General features: G+C 41.4%; 1 protein-coding gene and 1 long non-coding RNA gene across 5 annotated transcripts in view; one reads left to right on the top strand and one right to left on the bottom strand.

The window, feature by feature from the left end:
- Window positions 1-3,697: 3,697 nt before the first annotated feature.
- LOC144222048 (uncharacterized) lies at window positions 3,698-12,966 on the top strand. The gene is made up of 4 exons (XR_013332270.1): window positions 3,698-3,820; window positions 4,371-4,700; window positions 11,478-11,776; window positions 12,905-12,966. It is a non-coding gene; the product is annotated as an uncharacterized LOC144222048 (long non-coding RNA).
- A 2,121-nt stretch (window positions 12,967-15,087) lies between these two features.
- The window catches only part of TDRD3 (tudor domain containing 3), a 160,534-nt gene continuing 160,023 nt past the window's right edge, over window positions 15,088-15,598 (bottom strand). For 3 of the 4 annotated variants that reach the window (XM_077752472.1, XM_077752480.1, XM_077752461.1), the window contains one exon: window positions 15,088-15,347. In XM_077752472.1, coding sequence (XP_077608598.1) covers window positions 15,317-15,347 — 31 coding nt within the window. In that variant the 3' untranslated portion in view covers window positions 15,088-15,316. The remainder of the gene's footprint in view (window positions 15,348-15,598) is intronic. The other variant, XM_077752467.1, reaches the window with a different exon arrangement.

Below are 15,598 nucleotides of genomic sequence, written 5' to 3'. Positions count from 1 at the left end.
GAGTAGTTTGAAGGAACCATTTCCTAGATCCTCAAATTTTAATTTTTATTCTTCTAAAAATCTATCTTTCTGAATATGTTTGTGTCTCCTCTGCCACTTCTTCCTCTTCCTCCCAACTGTTCAGGGTCATCTTTCTCTATCTTACAACAAAGGAAAGGCATTTATGGTTGTCATACTACTATAGAAGTAGGATTCAGTAGGCAGAGAGGGAAAGATTAGGGCCTGAGGACCCTGGGCGGGGGAAAAACACATATTTTGGAACAGTGCTGGGAGCATCTGACAACAAACCCCCTCAGGCATAAGTTCCTCTTAAGAATGTAACAGACCCCACCTACTCCCCCTCAGGTTTCCCCTCAGGAATTTGACAAAAGGCCTAAGTATGGCCATAGACCACCCCTCATAAATGGAAGTGAGTCAGTCAGGAAGGACACCCCAGCACCCAGAGCTATCCAGCCAACATGGGTAGAACCTGAGGAGGAACAAGGGGGAGGGAAGGGGGAGGGGTGGGGGAGGGCTGACCAGAACCTTACAAAGCAAGGTCCTTTGCCTCTAGTCCTCAGGCATTCACTTTGCAATGTTCCTTCTCTGTAAAGAGAGCTTTCCTGCTCTTCTTCCTTTCTAATCTTATATCCTAATAAACGTTTGCCTGCTGCTCGTTTTGTGTCCACCTCTTCAGTCTTCCAGGCGGTGAGACAATGAATCTCAGGTGTTGTGGTGAAAAATCCTGCAACGATACCCCTAACTGAAACCAATATGCTTTCAATAAAAAAATATACATATACATTTAAAACAAGAAGAAGAGGGGGAAGGAAGAGGAGAAAGGCATATCTCTTCTATGAATCTTAAAATGCTGCTTTCTTCCTGGTTAGGGAGAGGGGGTGGCAGTGGAGAAGATTCAAGAAGAGCTATCTCCTGAGGGAGTCCTGGAGCTGCTGAGAAAAGAACTTGGCCGAAACACCCTGAGTCGTCTTTCACTGTGACAAACACAGCCAGCCTCCATCTACCTTAGAATTCAGGAGTGAGATGAATGTTTAAAAGAAAGATATTATACCATGTTTGTTGATTTTAGGGGGAAAAGGAAATTAAAACTTTCTGACCCCCAAACCCCCACGCTTTTATTTGGCTGACTGGTCTGGCATGAGCACTGGCCTTGGCTGACCTATGGAAGATGGAGAACACTGTCCAAAAGCTGAATGAGTTAAATGTGTGGCTCTAAGGTTTTGAAGAAAATACATAAATACATTAAAAGCACAACATATACAGCACGGGAGGAATTCTATCTTTGCAACTTATAAAATCCTCATATAAGTTTTTTACATCACCTTAAAATTATGCTGTAAGTCATCTGGTTGATTTAGTTTTGTATTTCAATGTTTAGGGATCATGTGGGGAAAATGTTTAAAAAGCATAGCCTTAAAAGACTCGGATGCTTAAAAACTCAGACAAACACCCCATTCAGAGCTACCCAGCCCAGAACAAGCAGAGAGCAAAAGAAGGAAGCACTCCCCGCCACCTCACCCACTCACACCCCTACCCCACCCGCAGCACCAGCACCCGGAGCTCTTATATTGGTGGTAAGTGTAACAAGATCTTGAAGGGTCCTAATAAAAAACTACCATCAGGAGGTCCATATGATGCTGAGCCCATAATATGATGCTTCCACAGATATGGAAGGGCATAGAAATTAGAAGAAGAAATGTCAAAGAAAATTTTCTCATACCTAGAAAATTTTTACCAATTCCTTGTAATATGGAAGGTGCTTATGAACTTACCAATTTAATATCTGATTTACTAATTAGTTAATTTTTTAAAGTTTATTTATTTGTTTTGGGGGGGGAGAGAGAGAGAGAGAGAGAGAGAGAGAGTAAGCAGAGGAAGGGCAGAGAAAGAGAGGGAGAGAGAGAGAGAATCCCAAGCAGGCTCCTCACTGTCAGTGTAGAGCCAAACTGGGGGCTCAGTTTCACAAACCATGAGATCATGACCTGAGCCAAAATCAAGAGTCAGGCATGTAACCCACTGAACCACCCAGATACCCCTATTAATTTATTATAATTAATTGTTATGTTAATTACATCTATGAGGGTTTGTTTTGGCTGAGAGTAACAAATTTAGTCTCCCTTAAGCAAACAGTATGGGGATTAATCAGGATCCTGGGGTATCTCACAGGATCCAAGGGAAGGGATGACACTAGACTCAGGAAATGGGCATAAACCAGATATTGGTGGGGAACTCAGTTAATTCTCTTAGCTCCCCCCTCCCTTCTCTGTGAACATTAAATGCTTTCTACTCTATCATAGTAGATGGGTTCTGATGGTGGGGGGGGGGGAGTGGACTGAGGACAAAGTACAAACTAGCACACACCCCTTCCCACCCTCCCTGAGGTGGGATGTGTGTGATATTCCTCAGGCACTCCTGGCTCTTCAAGGACAAAGGAACAAAAAGAAAACTAACTGATAGAGATCATAGTCATACAGGACATGGGTCTCCATCAGTTTACAAATATCTCAGTAAACTACAGGAAAAAGGAAATCTTATCAATAGCCTAATCTCCAGAAGCCTATAGACTTGGTTTCCTGGAGCCCCAAAATCACTCCTCCATAATGATATGGGAAACAAAGGCAGAAGGAAATGGCAGGGAAAATTAAATTTCCTTATAACCTGCAGCGCACTGACAGATACTAGAGGCTGGCAGAGTAAAACATTTCTCCAGAAACTCTCTACTGTTTTAATGTTAATACTTTGCTAGGGAAAACAACCTTACCTTGACAATAGTATCCTGTCAATCTTCTTTAGCATATGGAAATCTCATTGAAAACTTCCCCTTGGCTGTACCTCCCCCAAATCACAAATATATATATGTATATATCCAGTCTTTCCACAGGGTCTAGGGCAGCTCTTTCTGCTCACGCGTCCTGTCCCTGCGCTTTAATGAAATCACCTTTTGCACCAAAGATGTCTTTGAGAATTCTTTGTTGGTCGTCGGCTCCGGACCTCCTGTCACCCCCAAACCTCATCAAGTTCTAGTTCCTAAATAGAAAAAATGACAAAACAGGTTCAGTAACTTCTGAAGTTCACTTGTTGCAGGTCCATTTGTCTAAAGAGAAATCTCACTGGATCCCCTGTAAAAACTCCCTTGAGCCAAAAGGTGAGGGGCTTGCAAATGAGGACATACCAACTATTGTTTGATCTCAAACTCTATTCGGGTAAAAGGTCAGGGGCTGAGCAACCTAGCTCCTCCTGGCTGCAGCAAGCCCCCGAGATGTAAATCTTTAGTGAACATTGTGATTAGAACGGTCAAACATGTTCTTCAAGCAACTGTTAAGCCACCTCCCACCTCTAACCGCAAAATTCTTGCTTCTGTACACTGGCTTCGCCCCTTTCCCTATATAAACCCTGAGCTATGGCTCGATGGGGCGCTCTTCTGAGGACTCTTTGGGTGCTTGGGAGGGGCCGTCCGGTCGAACTAAAATAAACCTGAATAACCAACTCCTTTTGTGTTTGTGGGCTTTGTCCTCGGTGATTCTCCTTTGGAAAAGGTGGTCTAACACCCCAAGGTCATCTCTTGGGTCAATGACCCTTGGGCAAGGGAACTAGATCACATTTTTAATATCACTGAAGTGTTTAAGGTTTTCAGTCATTGACCTTTACAAGCATTACTTACTTCATTTAATCTCATATTAACATCCTCCAGGCAAAGACCACACAAAACATATGTGCCATAGAATGAACTTGGCCTAATGGCTCACTGAAATACAAGAGACCACATGGCATGGAGAACTGTGGAACGTGTTAGTGGGAGGAGGCTGGCAAGAACTTACAGGTATTTAAAAATGTACATGGGATTTTGCATTCATTCCAGTTTTGGTGAGGATGACTGATCAGAAGACAATTGCCATTTAAAAGATTTTGTTTTTTTATGTACAGTTCCCCAGAGTAGGGGACACGCCACAGGAAAGAACATTGAGGCTGGTGGCAGGCAGAGAGCGAGAGGAAAGGGAAAAGCTCTTATTGTGGTTTCTCCAGGAAGGAATGGGCTTACTAGGTTTAGGAGATTTTGAATGATTTCACTGGGTTGTGGAGCAGTTGTCTGCTCCTGGTAAAGGGAGATTAGAACGAGGGGTCTGTGGTTCACAAGTGTAAACAGGCTCTGGAGTGGTTAGCTTACATATGAAAGCGGGGATCAAGGCAGCAAGGTCCCAGAAGGCAAAACATCAGATACAGAAACTAGAAACATAGTTAATACAGTAGGGCCTGGCCTGGTGTCAGGGGACTCTGGGGATGGTACAAGAAAAGTGGGCTGCTCTCAGCACTGGATGTTGTCCGGAGGCAAGAACATTTTGTGATTGGACTTCTATATCATTTTTATCTAGATGGCAGGACAAATGAAGTAGAACAAAAGCTGTACCTGGTAAAGCAGCTGTGGTCATTCCAGTGATTCCCAGAAAAAGAGGACATTTGGTCGTTTTTGTGGTTTGGATAATATTATTTTCGTTTTGATTTTTTTTCTTATTTCGCTTGTTGATTTTTGATATTCAGACACGCTGATGGAGTGCTTTTGTTGTTTCTTGCTTCAACACGGTCACAGTGACCCTGTCTGATGTTGGTATCCTGTGAAATTGCTTACGGGCAACAAGAGAGTTGAGGGCCAGGCCTGCCTCTGAAGGCCAAAAGCTGTTTCTCTCTCACAATAATCCTATAAGGTAAGTACAGTTGACCATTGAACAAAGCAGGGGGTGGGGTGCCGACCTCCATGAATAGTCAAAAATTCATGTATAACTTTTGACCCCCCAAAACTTAACTACTAATAGACTACTATTAACTAGAAGCCTCACCAATAACACAGTTGATTAACACATATTTTGTATATTGTATGTATTATATGCAGTATTCTTACAACAAAGTAACTTAGAGAATGGAGAATACTATTAAGAAAATCATAAGGAAGAGAACAATATATTTACAATATTGTAGTGTGCTTACTGAAAAAAATCTGCGTGTAAATGGAGTCATGCAGTTCAAGGGTCAAGTCATGTTGTTCAAGGATCAGCTTTACTACTATTATTCAATTTTCCAAATGGGGAAACAGACTTAAGCTGATTTACCAACGTCACAAAGTTCAGAGGCTTTTGTGCGCTTGTTTCTAACTATTTCATGATTCTACTTTCTCTCCATGGTAAATACTACGTGAACATAGTGGTTCTTTCTGAAACTATGTACTGAAGATAGTGGGGAAAAGCAAGGCCAAGAGAAGAGGGTCTGGATAAACAACAAAAACAATGTCCACTCTGCAAATGTGTTTAAGTGAATTAACAAGTAATTCCATTGACGCATTGTAGTGTTATTCTGATAATATCAGTAGTTTTCTTTTATTGGTGTCTAAAATCTAATTAAAGAATCAGATTCAGGGTTTAAAGCAGAAACATTTGAGCCCAGAAAATCCCAACTCAGTAACTGGACATGACCTTGCTAAGTAGGAAATATTTGCCATGATGGGACTAAGATTTAAGTTCCAAGAAGTGGTATGAATGGAACCTGGAAGGAACAATTCTGCTGATTTTACATAAGCAGCTTACATACAGCACATGACAGTTTTCTACCAATGTGATTAAATTAACTCATGGAAGAAATTATTTTAGGAGATAACTAGACTGTAATCTGGCCAGGCCAAGATGTTTCCACATGGACCTCTGTTGTCCATGGATGAGGAAGTAGCAACTGGCCTGAATTCCTTGGGCCATGTTCCTCAGCAGGACAAAAAAAAAAAAAAAGATTTCTCAAAGCTTTTTTAAGGGCTACAAAGAAAAATTTAGATGGAAACAATTGTATATAAAGGGAGGTTATTGTTTTGTGCATACCATGAAGACTTGGGAAAACTCCTGTTTCATTTCAAAAGGGAATGTTTCATATTCAAGGGTCATGAGAATCTTTAATCTTGTGATTATCACATGAATCTGGATTCCTCTATTGAGTTTATGAGCTTTAGCATGTTATAAATCCAAAGCAACAGGTTAAGACAAAACGTACCAGTTATTTATTCAGTGCACATAAACCTGACTACAAAAAACAGGAGAGTTATAATACTATGTAAATACTCTGAAATGTATTTATTTTAGGGTGTATATGTCATGCAGATGTAATGTGAAATCGGTGGTGGGGAAATTACTACATGTTTGAAAAAGATGTCATGTAAAGCTTATAAGAATTCAAAGCACTGTAAAAGTGCCAAAGTTATTCATCAATGAGCTGTATTTTCCCAAGAGATGTAAAAGATTTATAAAATTAAAACAAGTACTTATTAAGTAGCAAATTAAGCCTCATGTACTCGAGTTATTTCTGTCAGCACTTGAAAACTGTGTGGTAAATACCAAGAAAAAAATTGAGAGGGCTCAGAAAGACAAATGTTTATAAAAAATCCTTAGTCTTTTTAAGGAAGTGCCTGGGTTTTCTGACAGATGAAAGTTTAACAATAGAAAATTTAGACACAGATACATATACATAAAACCTCAGGCCACAGGAAGAGTTAGTCTAAGTAGTGGTAACACAACAAATCTATCAACAACTATAACGACCTATCTGTCCTCTGAGAATCAAGAGTTTTACAAATAACAACAACAATTTAAGGAGTATCTTAAATGATCATAAAGAATTATTAATATTTTTGTTAAATATCTCCTAACAAAGGCAATTGTAACCATCAACATATCATTAGCATAACCCAGTGAAGAGTAGAAAGTTATGAGTGTTTCATTGGATGCAGTCGTAGTGACCACTGTTATTCCAGTGAGTTAGTAAGGAGCAAGAAAATACTCACACTGGGTTCACAATTGTTTTTATTAAGGTGTAACTGGCATACAGAAAAGTGCATATATTTAACGGACCCATTTGATAAATTTTGGTATATAATTATATGTGTGAAACCATCACTACAATCTAGAGAATGAACACATCCATTGCCCCAGAAAGTTTCCTCATGCCCTTTGGTGATTCCTCTCTCCCATTCCTCCCTAGCCTAGGCAAGCACTCATTGACTGGCTTTTTTTGTCACTAGGGATTATTTTGCATTTTCTAGAGTTTTCTACAACTGTAATCCTTGAGTATGTTTGCTCTCTCATTCTTTTTCACTCAGGAAGTGGGGTTGGTGGGGTGCTAGTCTCTTTCACTCAGCATAATTATTTTGACATTAATATTTGTTGTTGCTTTTTATTCCCAAGTCATATTTCACTTATAGATATACTACAATTTGTTTACCCCCTTACATATTTGTTGGGGGAAGAAAAATTTTCTCCTACCCTTCAATATTCTTTTGGCTGATCTAAGAATTAAATTGACATGAGACAGATTAACAGTAGAAAATCTAATCTGATTGCATATATACAGGGGCTCCATAAGAATATGAGAATCACAGGTAGTCAGGCCACTGAGGCTTTTATGCCACCCAGAGCTAAGGAGAAGAAGGTTGGGGCCTGGGATGTCAAAGGGAAGGGAAATAATTTATAGGAAAATGAAAAAGAATCATGTAAACAAACGTTTGCTGAGCCATATAGAAACAATGAGACATAGAGAGGAATTTTAACACACTTTGTTAAAGTTCCTCCCTGTCTACCACTCCTAGTTCATAGCTATCTATGGTGACAGCTCCTTTCTTGGAGCACATCTTCTATCAAAATTCCTTTAGGTTTTTTTAAAATGTTCATTTATTTTATTTTGAGAAAAAGACAGAGAGCACAACTGAGGGAGGGACAGAGAGAGAGGGAGAGAGAATTCCAAGCTGGCTCCTTGCTATCAGCACGAAGCCTGAGGTGGGGCTCAATCCCATGAACTGGTAGATCATGACATGAACCAAAATCAAGAGGTGGACACTCAACTGACTGAACCACCCAGATGCCCCCTCTATCTCAATTCTTTTTTTTTTTTTTTTAATTTTTTTAAACTTTTTATTTATTTCTAGGAGAGAGAGAAAGAGACAGTGTGAGCAGGGGAGGGTCAGAGAGAGAGGGAGTCACAGACTGAAACAGGCTCCAGGCTCTGAGCTGGCAGTCAGCACAGAGCCCGACGCGGGGCTCGAACCCACGAACCGCGAGATCATGACCCAAGCGAAAGTTGGACGCTTAACCGACTAAGCCACCCAGGCGCCCCTATCTCAATTCTTTTAAGCAGTTAGGGGAAAGATCAAAGGTTCTTCCAGAGCCTTCTGTTTCTTAAAAATTATCAGCCGTTGCCAAAGAAACATATTTTGGGGTGACAAATTTTTGCTTCCCTACATGTTAACAGATTTTGGGTTGTTTCCAGTTTGGAACTATTACAATAAAGACATTATGAACATTCATGTACAAATCTAAGGATGAACATATGCTCTCATTATCATGGGTAAATAGGAGTAAAATGAATTTAACATTTTTTTTTTTTTTTTTACAAATAGTTTATTGTCAAATTAGTTTCCACATAACACTCAGTGCTCATCCCCAAAGTGCCCTCCTCCATGCCCATCCCCCCCTCCCCCCACATCCATCAGTCCTCAGTTTTTGTCAGCATTCAAGAGTCTCTCATGGTTTGCCTCTCTCCCTTTCCCCCACCATTTCCGCCCTTCTTCTCCCCCTTGTTCCTCCGTCAATATATTTAACATTTTAAGAATCTGCCGAACTACTTCCCAAACAGTTGATACCATTTCACATTCTCAACCAGCAGGGTATAAAAGTTCCACTTCTCCCAACTTGGTAGGGTGGGACTTTTCAATTTTGGTCAGATTAATATGTGTGTAATTGTTACCTCATTATGGTTTAATTCGTATTTCCTTAATGTTGAGTATCTTTTCATGTGCTTAATTGTCATCTGTATATCTTCTTTGGTTGACTGTATGTTCGAATCTTTTGCCTATTTTTTTTTATCAGGTTGTTTTCTTACTGCATTTTGAGAATTCTTTATGTATTCTGTATAGAAGTGCTTTATCGATATGTGATCTGCAAATACATTTTTTCCAAGTCTGTGTCTTGTCTTTTCCAGTCTTTTAACAGAGTCTTTGAAAAGCAGAAATTCTTAATTTGATTAAGTACTATATTTATCAACTGGTTTTTTTACGGATCATTGGTTTTGGTGTTATAGAGTTTAGAACTCTGTCTACATGCAAAGTCATAAAAATGTCCTGTGTTTTCTCTCAGCTTTAGGTATTATATCTAGGTTTATGAGCCATTTTCTGATATTCTGTCCTGTAAAATCTTCCTACCCTGTCTTTCCTACACTCTCTCCTCCATCTCTCAACTCACAGAGAACAACACACACTGCCTGGGTTTCCTCTCCCTACAACACAGTCTCGAAACGTTCTCTAGGCAGTAGTCTGGAGCGACTGGAGGGCTCACCTAGCTGCTTCCCATCTGTCAAGACTCACTGGACCTTGGTGCCTTGTGTCCAATGTCTTGAGTTCCAATGGCTCATATATTTTGTCTAGTTCTTTATAAGTGCTTCAGGCAGGAAGGCAAATCCATCCTCTGTTGATTTATCCTGACCATAAGCAGAAGCCCTACAAACCGTTGAACTTTAATAATATTACCTTTCTTTAATGATGAAGGGGAGAGAGTTTGCCACTTATAATTAGTATAGGTCACCACATTCCTCTAAGCTTTGTTTTTTTCCTATAAAACCCTAAAGCATTTAGCCTGTGATAATTATGGATATTTCTGTACTCCTCAAACTAATCAACATAAACACAGTTATAAAAAAAAAAAAATTCCTGTTTGCCCTTTCCTAAGGGTATTTTTTCCTAACAACAGCTATTCTAAAATTATTATTTAAACAAAAACACCCTACCTAGACCCTGCAACATGGGTAGCTAGTCTCTCGAAGCCATTTAAAAGACTTATTGAGGGTACCCCAGCAGTCTCTGAATTGAATCAATATATTACTTCAGTGAAGGCCATCCTAATATGAAACAAAATATGATGCCATTAGAGTTCTCTCAAGTTATAATGTTCTCTATCCTGGATTATATAATGTGCACCTGACAATACTAGCAAGCAAGGGCTTGAGATTTTAACCTACGTTATCAGTCTAACCATGGTCATAAAATAAACTTTGTTATCTGGAAAGAAGGCAGATGGAAAAATGAGCAAAGAAAAGAGAAAGGAGTTACCATGTGCCAGAAAATCCATCCACTGCCCACAGACCACCCTGACGTCACTTAGCAGAACACTCTTAACATAAGGGTAATAATGGTAGGATCTCTACACGCTGCGTGGGGGTGGGGACTCTCTTTGTGCAGACGGCCTGCTCTCTTGGAGAATGAGAGCTGAAAGAGTCTGCTCTTCCTTCTCAGCTATTTCCCTAAGAGCTCTTTCCTTTGTTTAATATCCTTATTTTGACTTTCCACTTCCCCTTTGACCACTATGTTCCTCGTACCCACTAGACTTTGTCAAGGGAAACAGTTTCACCCTCTTGTGAGCAGAATCTCGAAGCCTTTTTGAGCCCCATAATCTCCAGGTAGCAAACATAGCTTTTCTCGGTATTTCTACAGAACAGAGGGATCCCAGTCTTCTGTAGCAGGCACTGTGCTACTGATGTGTTTCATGTCTATGTTCTCAAAGGAGACAAAATAAATGGGAGGAAAATAAATGTTCGCCAAATGTGTCTCTTTATCAACTTTGTCATTCCTCAATTTGGAAACACTTAGGTATCGGTTAGCTGTGCTTCTGCAATGGGGGCCCAAATATCCCGTACAGAGGACTCTTTTATTGAAGCAGTTCACTGTGACCCTATTTTCTTTTCTGGAATGTGCCAGGCCTTCTGCTCACACTGCAGATTGAGTTCTTGTGTGCAGCCCACACCGCCTGCCCCCCGCTCCCCTGGGCCTGCATTTCCGCTAGTGTTGGGTCCTGGGCATGCCCTGGGACCTCCTTCTTCTCGGTCATCCCTCCTGGAGCCCGTCTTGAGGTGCCACCCACTCGTCTGCTAGGCCTTCACTGACACAGAGTGACAGAGGGCCCTGAGCACCTCAACCCCAGCGAGGGCCTGTTCCAGCCACATGTGGAATCTGTTTCTCTGGCGGGATAAATGCTTTCTTAACTGCACTTTGTCCTTCCCATTTATGTAAATTATATGACATCAAACTCCAGATTTTCCTGCTGGAGTTAAAACAAGTGAGGGGTTCCTGAGTGGCTCAGTCAGTTAAACGTCGGACTCTTGGCTCAGGTCATGATCTCATGGTTCATGAGTTCAAGCCCCTCATCGGGCTCCATGCTGACAGCACAGAGCCTGCTTGGGATTCTCTCTCTCTCCTTCTCTGTCATTCCCTTGCTCACACTTGCTCTTTCTCTCAAAATAAACTAAAAAAAAAAGAAAAGAAAAGAAACAAAAGAAAAACAATAAAAAGAAATTGAGATAGCCTTCTTTTCTTTCCTATTTCTACAAAACCATTTTGGATGTCTGTGGCCTTGTCCTTTTATGTTTATGCAAACATATTGTCTAAATGAATTTTTTTTTATCTGTAGCATTTCACTTCAAGAAGTGTTCCTGGAATGTGTTCCTGGAATTTTACTTTTGAAAAGCTGCCTAAAATATCCAGCCCAAAAGGGACAAGAGATGGGCATATGAAAGGTTCTCCAAGCTCTGCGCCGACACTCTGACTCACTCACGCGTGGGACAGGACCTTGTTCTGCACAAGCCAGCCAGGTTCGGCGCTGGTCACGGCGGGAGCACCTCTCCTACTACCATCACGCACGCACGTTCTGGCTTTGTTCCTTCCGGGGTCACTCCTCGCAGTCAGTTGAAGTGGCCCTGGGTGTGCTGGGTAAGAGTCACAAAGACAGGTTCACAAGAGAAGGTGACTACGGGGGCAGGAGGAGACTCTATGGGGCTGGTGGTGTTGCCATTATGGCTCATCCCTGGAAGGTCCAATAAACTACAAACACTTTATTTAATAGGACAGAGACAGTCTCATAGTCCTCAAAAGCTCAAAGTGAATAATTAGAGAGAAAGAGGGAAGCAGAGAGGGAGGGGGGGAGGAAGAAAATAGGGAGAGGGAAGGAGGGAAGGAAAAGAAGAGGAGAGGGAGCTCAAGGGGAATCGTCTTCTGGCCAAAATAAATGACAGAGGTTAGTACTCTGCTTTGAAGAAGAGGGCTTTAGGAATTCTCTTAGAGCCCTCCAACTCTTAGTTTTCCTCATTTATTAGCTGATAGTTGTTTCTTCAGTATTTTTTTTTAGAGTTTACTTATTTTTGAGAGAGAGAGAGAGAAAGAGCAAGCGCACAAGCAGAAAAGGCAGAGAGAGAGAGAGAGAGAGAGTCCCAAACAGGCTCCATGCTGTCTGCACAGAGTCCAACACGGGGCTCTATCTCATGAACTGTGAGATCATGACCTGAGCTGAAGTCGGACACTTTAACGACTGAGCCGCCCAGGTGCTCCTCCAGTGTCTTAATAAGTGAAAGTGTAGGAAAGACATGGTTGACAGTAGCAACCATCCCACGTGGCAGGTGTCGGCCACCCGGACAAGTGGCAGAAGTTTGGAGGCAGCCTCAGGTGCTTTCCCCAACCTTTGAAGACTTTCTTCAGAAAACTAATACCCACGGCCCAGGGAAAATACTTTAAAATTAAAAATCTTTAAAAAAATAAGAGAACAGAGGTAAAATATTAAGACTAAAAAATAGTTTTTAGCAGTTTAGCAAAAATAAAAGTGCACAAAAAACAGTTAAGTGAGGAAGTTCTAATAAATAAAAGGAATGTGAAAAGGGTAATATGCTGATAGCAAAGCCAACCGATAAGGGAGCTAGACCGCGGGCGCTAGCAGACTGGGGAACACATCAGGCTTGTTGACAGCACAGGGCCCAGGACCCCATTAGTACTCGCTAAGTACTGACTGAACACATACAGAAACATCCGGTTTTGAACTGTAATTAAGATCATTTTTCCCTTGAAAAGAGAAAAGAGAAACTGAGCTACGAATATGGATATGGGACGTCAAAGGACTTGAAACGCAAGGGAGAGCCGCAAGAAAGGAGAGGGACGGTGAGTCGGGGAGAGAAGGATCCACCACAGAACTAGGAGCAAACGTCAACAGTGAACATCGTCCTGAACGGCAATGACCGTTCAGGTCNCCGCTTTTGAACTGTAATTAAGATCATTTTTCCCTTGAAAAGAGAAAAGAGAAACTGAGCTACGAATATGGATATGGGACGTCAAAGGACTTGAAACGCAAGGGAGAGCCGCAAGAAAGGAGAGGGACGGTGAGTCGGGGAGAGAAGGATCCACCACAGAACTAGGAGCAAATGTCAACAGTGAACATCGTCCTGAACGGCAATGACAAATTGTGGGGCAAACCTAAGGGGCTGATTCACATGACAGAGTATATCTGCAGCTGCCCTTAGTTACAGAAAGTCACAGTGCAGCTTGGCTTTGGTGTACTTAGCCCAGTACATCTCGCTCTGCCAGGAGCGGACTCCTGCCCTTCCATGTTCCAGCAGCCACAGTGAGGCTGGCCCCCTTGCTGTACTTAAACTTTCAGGTCAAATCATATATCATATTTCATACCGAACTGTTCTTAGGGACTGCTATCAACCACTAGCCATTATTAGTGCCATCCACCGAGAGTCCTCTAGATAATGCTGTACTTGGTATTCGTGTTCCATCTGTTAAACAAGAAAGCATGGAGAACCACTACCTCAAGTTTAAGCTCTTCTGCCTCTTCCCTTACTGACTTATCAGCTGTCAAATTGATCAAAACTACCATAGCTTTGGTTCTCACCCCAGGAGACACTTTAGATTCCTTGGAGATCTTTTTAAAAACACCATGCCCATGTCATCCCATTCCTAGTTGATGATGATGCACAGCAATAGTAAAGAACAAAAGACAGAAAAGGGAAAACTCAACAGGGCTAGCCATGTCATTTTCACCTACACCCTTTCACTTATTATGATGCAGAAACAATAAAGTTTGGGTTAATAAAGAATATGTAGAATTAACAGGCCTTGAGCAAGAGCCTAAAGCCCTCTCCTTCAAAGTATGACATTCTGTCAATTACTTTGACCAGAGGATTTTGAAAACAAAATCCTTCCTTCCTTCCTCTCCTTTCCTTCCTTCCCTCCCTCCATCCCTCTCATGCTTCCTCCTTTCCTTCCTTCCTTCCTTCCTTCCTTCCTCCTTTCTTCTTATTCTTCCTTTTTAACTGTTCTCTTCTGGCTTCACAGGATTGAGACTGGGAAGACTGTCTTCGTCCTATTACATAAAGTTTATAGTTTAGACATATTTGTTCTCTGTAATTGACAGTCTGGTCTCCCTCTCCTTTTGGCAAGTATCTTGGCTTTCAGACACATATCTTCTGCCTCAAGATGTGCTTCCATCTCCACTTATAATATTGAAGCCCTTGGATTGGGCCTAAACTAATCCATAGACCCTTGCTGAAGTCACTGGTTCACAGGCAGACAAGAGAATGATAGAGGTAAATGCAGTCTCAGGAGAAAGGTTTCTTTTCTCTTTCAAGTGCACTTCTGGTAGCGAACCCAACCCATCCCTGGACCTCACAGCTCTGGGAGTTGAAGCCATCTCGTGGTCCCATGGGGCAGCCTGCTGTAGAATGAAACCGATGCCAGAGAAAGCAAAAATGAAAGATGCAAAGAATCAGGGTCTTTGGTGACAACTCTGAGTCATCGAATTAAACCAACTGAAACCTACTGAGCTTCTGGTAGCTCAATGAGCCAGGAAATTTCATTTAGTGTCTAAGCCGGTTTGAGTTGGGTTTTCCATTATCCATAACCAGACACATCTTGAAAGATCCATTGCAAATTTTAAAAGGAAGGGAATGCCTGCTTTTTAATAGAACTACATTTGAAAAAGCTAGAAGGGTGCTAGACACAACATATTCAAGTTTTAAACACTTTTTGCTATCCTATTTCCAGCTATCACCTTCCCAAGAGCTGCTAATTGGCTGTAGGTTGTTTTTGCATGACATGTGGCAAGCTGTGTCAGTCAGGTCATTCTGTAATTACAGGGAGGCAGGGGGCATCTTCAGTATGCTGTGATTGCTATGACAGTCTATGAGATGGGGTTGACACCAGACGAACAAGAAATATAATATTCAGCAAATAAGACAGACAGTAAAACAATGTACATAACAGCACACTGGTTTTATTGGTGGCAGAAGAAAAGATTCTCTTTCACTTGTAAAAGGTACTTGCTTTAGTTAACTTAGTATTTTTTTCCCATTCTCTGAGTGGGCTGGATATTTTTCCCTCTAAAATCTGTTCTTCCATTCTCCAATAGTAACATCCATCAGGGCTGCACCTTATTCTGAAGGGAAAGCAGGAGGTCTATCAACAGGTTCTGACCAGGACGTTTCAGTCAGTGGCTCCTTTCTTCACAAAGACTCTATCCAAAAAGAGAGGAGGAAGGTGAGACTGGATCCTCAAACTGTCTTTTCAGCACTCAAGATACACTTCTGCTGAAACACAGGTAAAGGTGGAGCGCTTGTATAGACATTAAGAGATCTCAAGGAGAACACGTTGGGCACTGCTGTCTAATTTATAGACACAATTTCTATAAATCAACACATACAAAAAACAATCTTCCAAAACAATTTTTCTTCTAGAAATTCTTAGAGTCCATGTATGTCATTGTGA

Source organism: Crocuta crocuta, unplaced genomic scaffold, assembly GCF_008692635.1.
Source record: "Crocuta crocuta isolate KB4526 unplaced genomic scaffold, BGI_CrCroc_1.0 scaffold376, whole genome shotgun sequence".
Classification (NCBI taxonomy): Eukaryota; Metazoa; Chordata; class Mammalia; order Carnivora; family Hyaenidae; genus Crocuta; species Crocuta crocuta.
The sequence above is the reverse complement of the archived record's forward strand: the minus strand, read 5'-3'. Positions and strand labels throughout refer to the sequence as shown.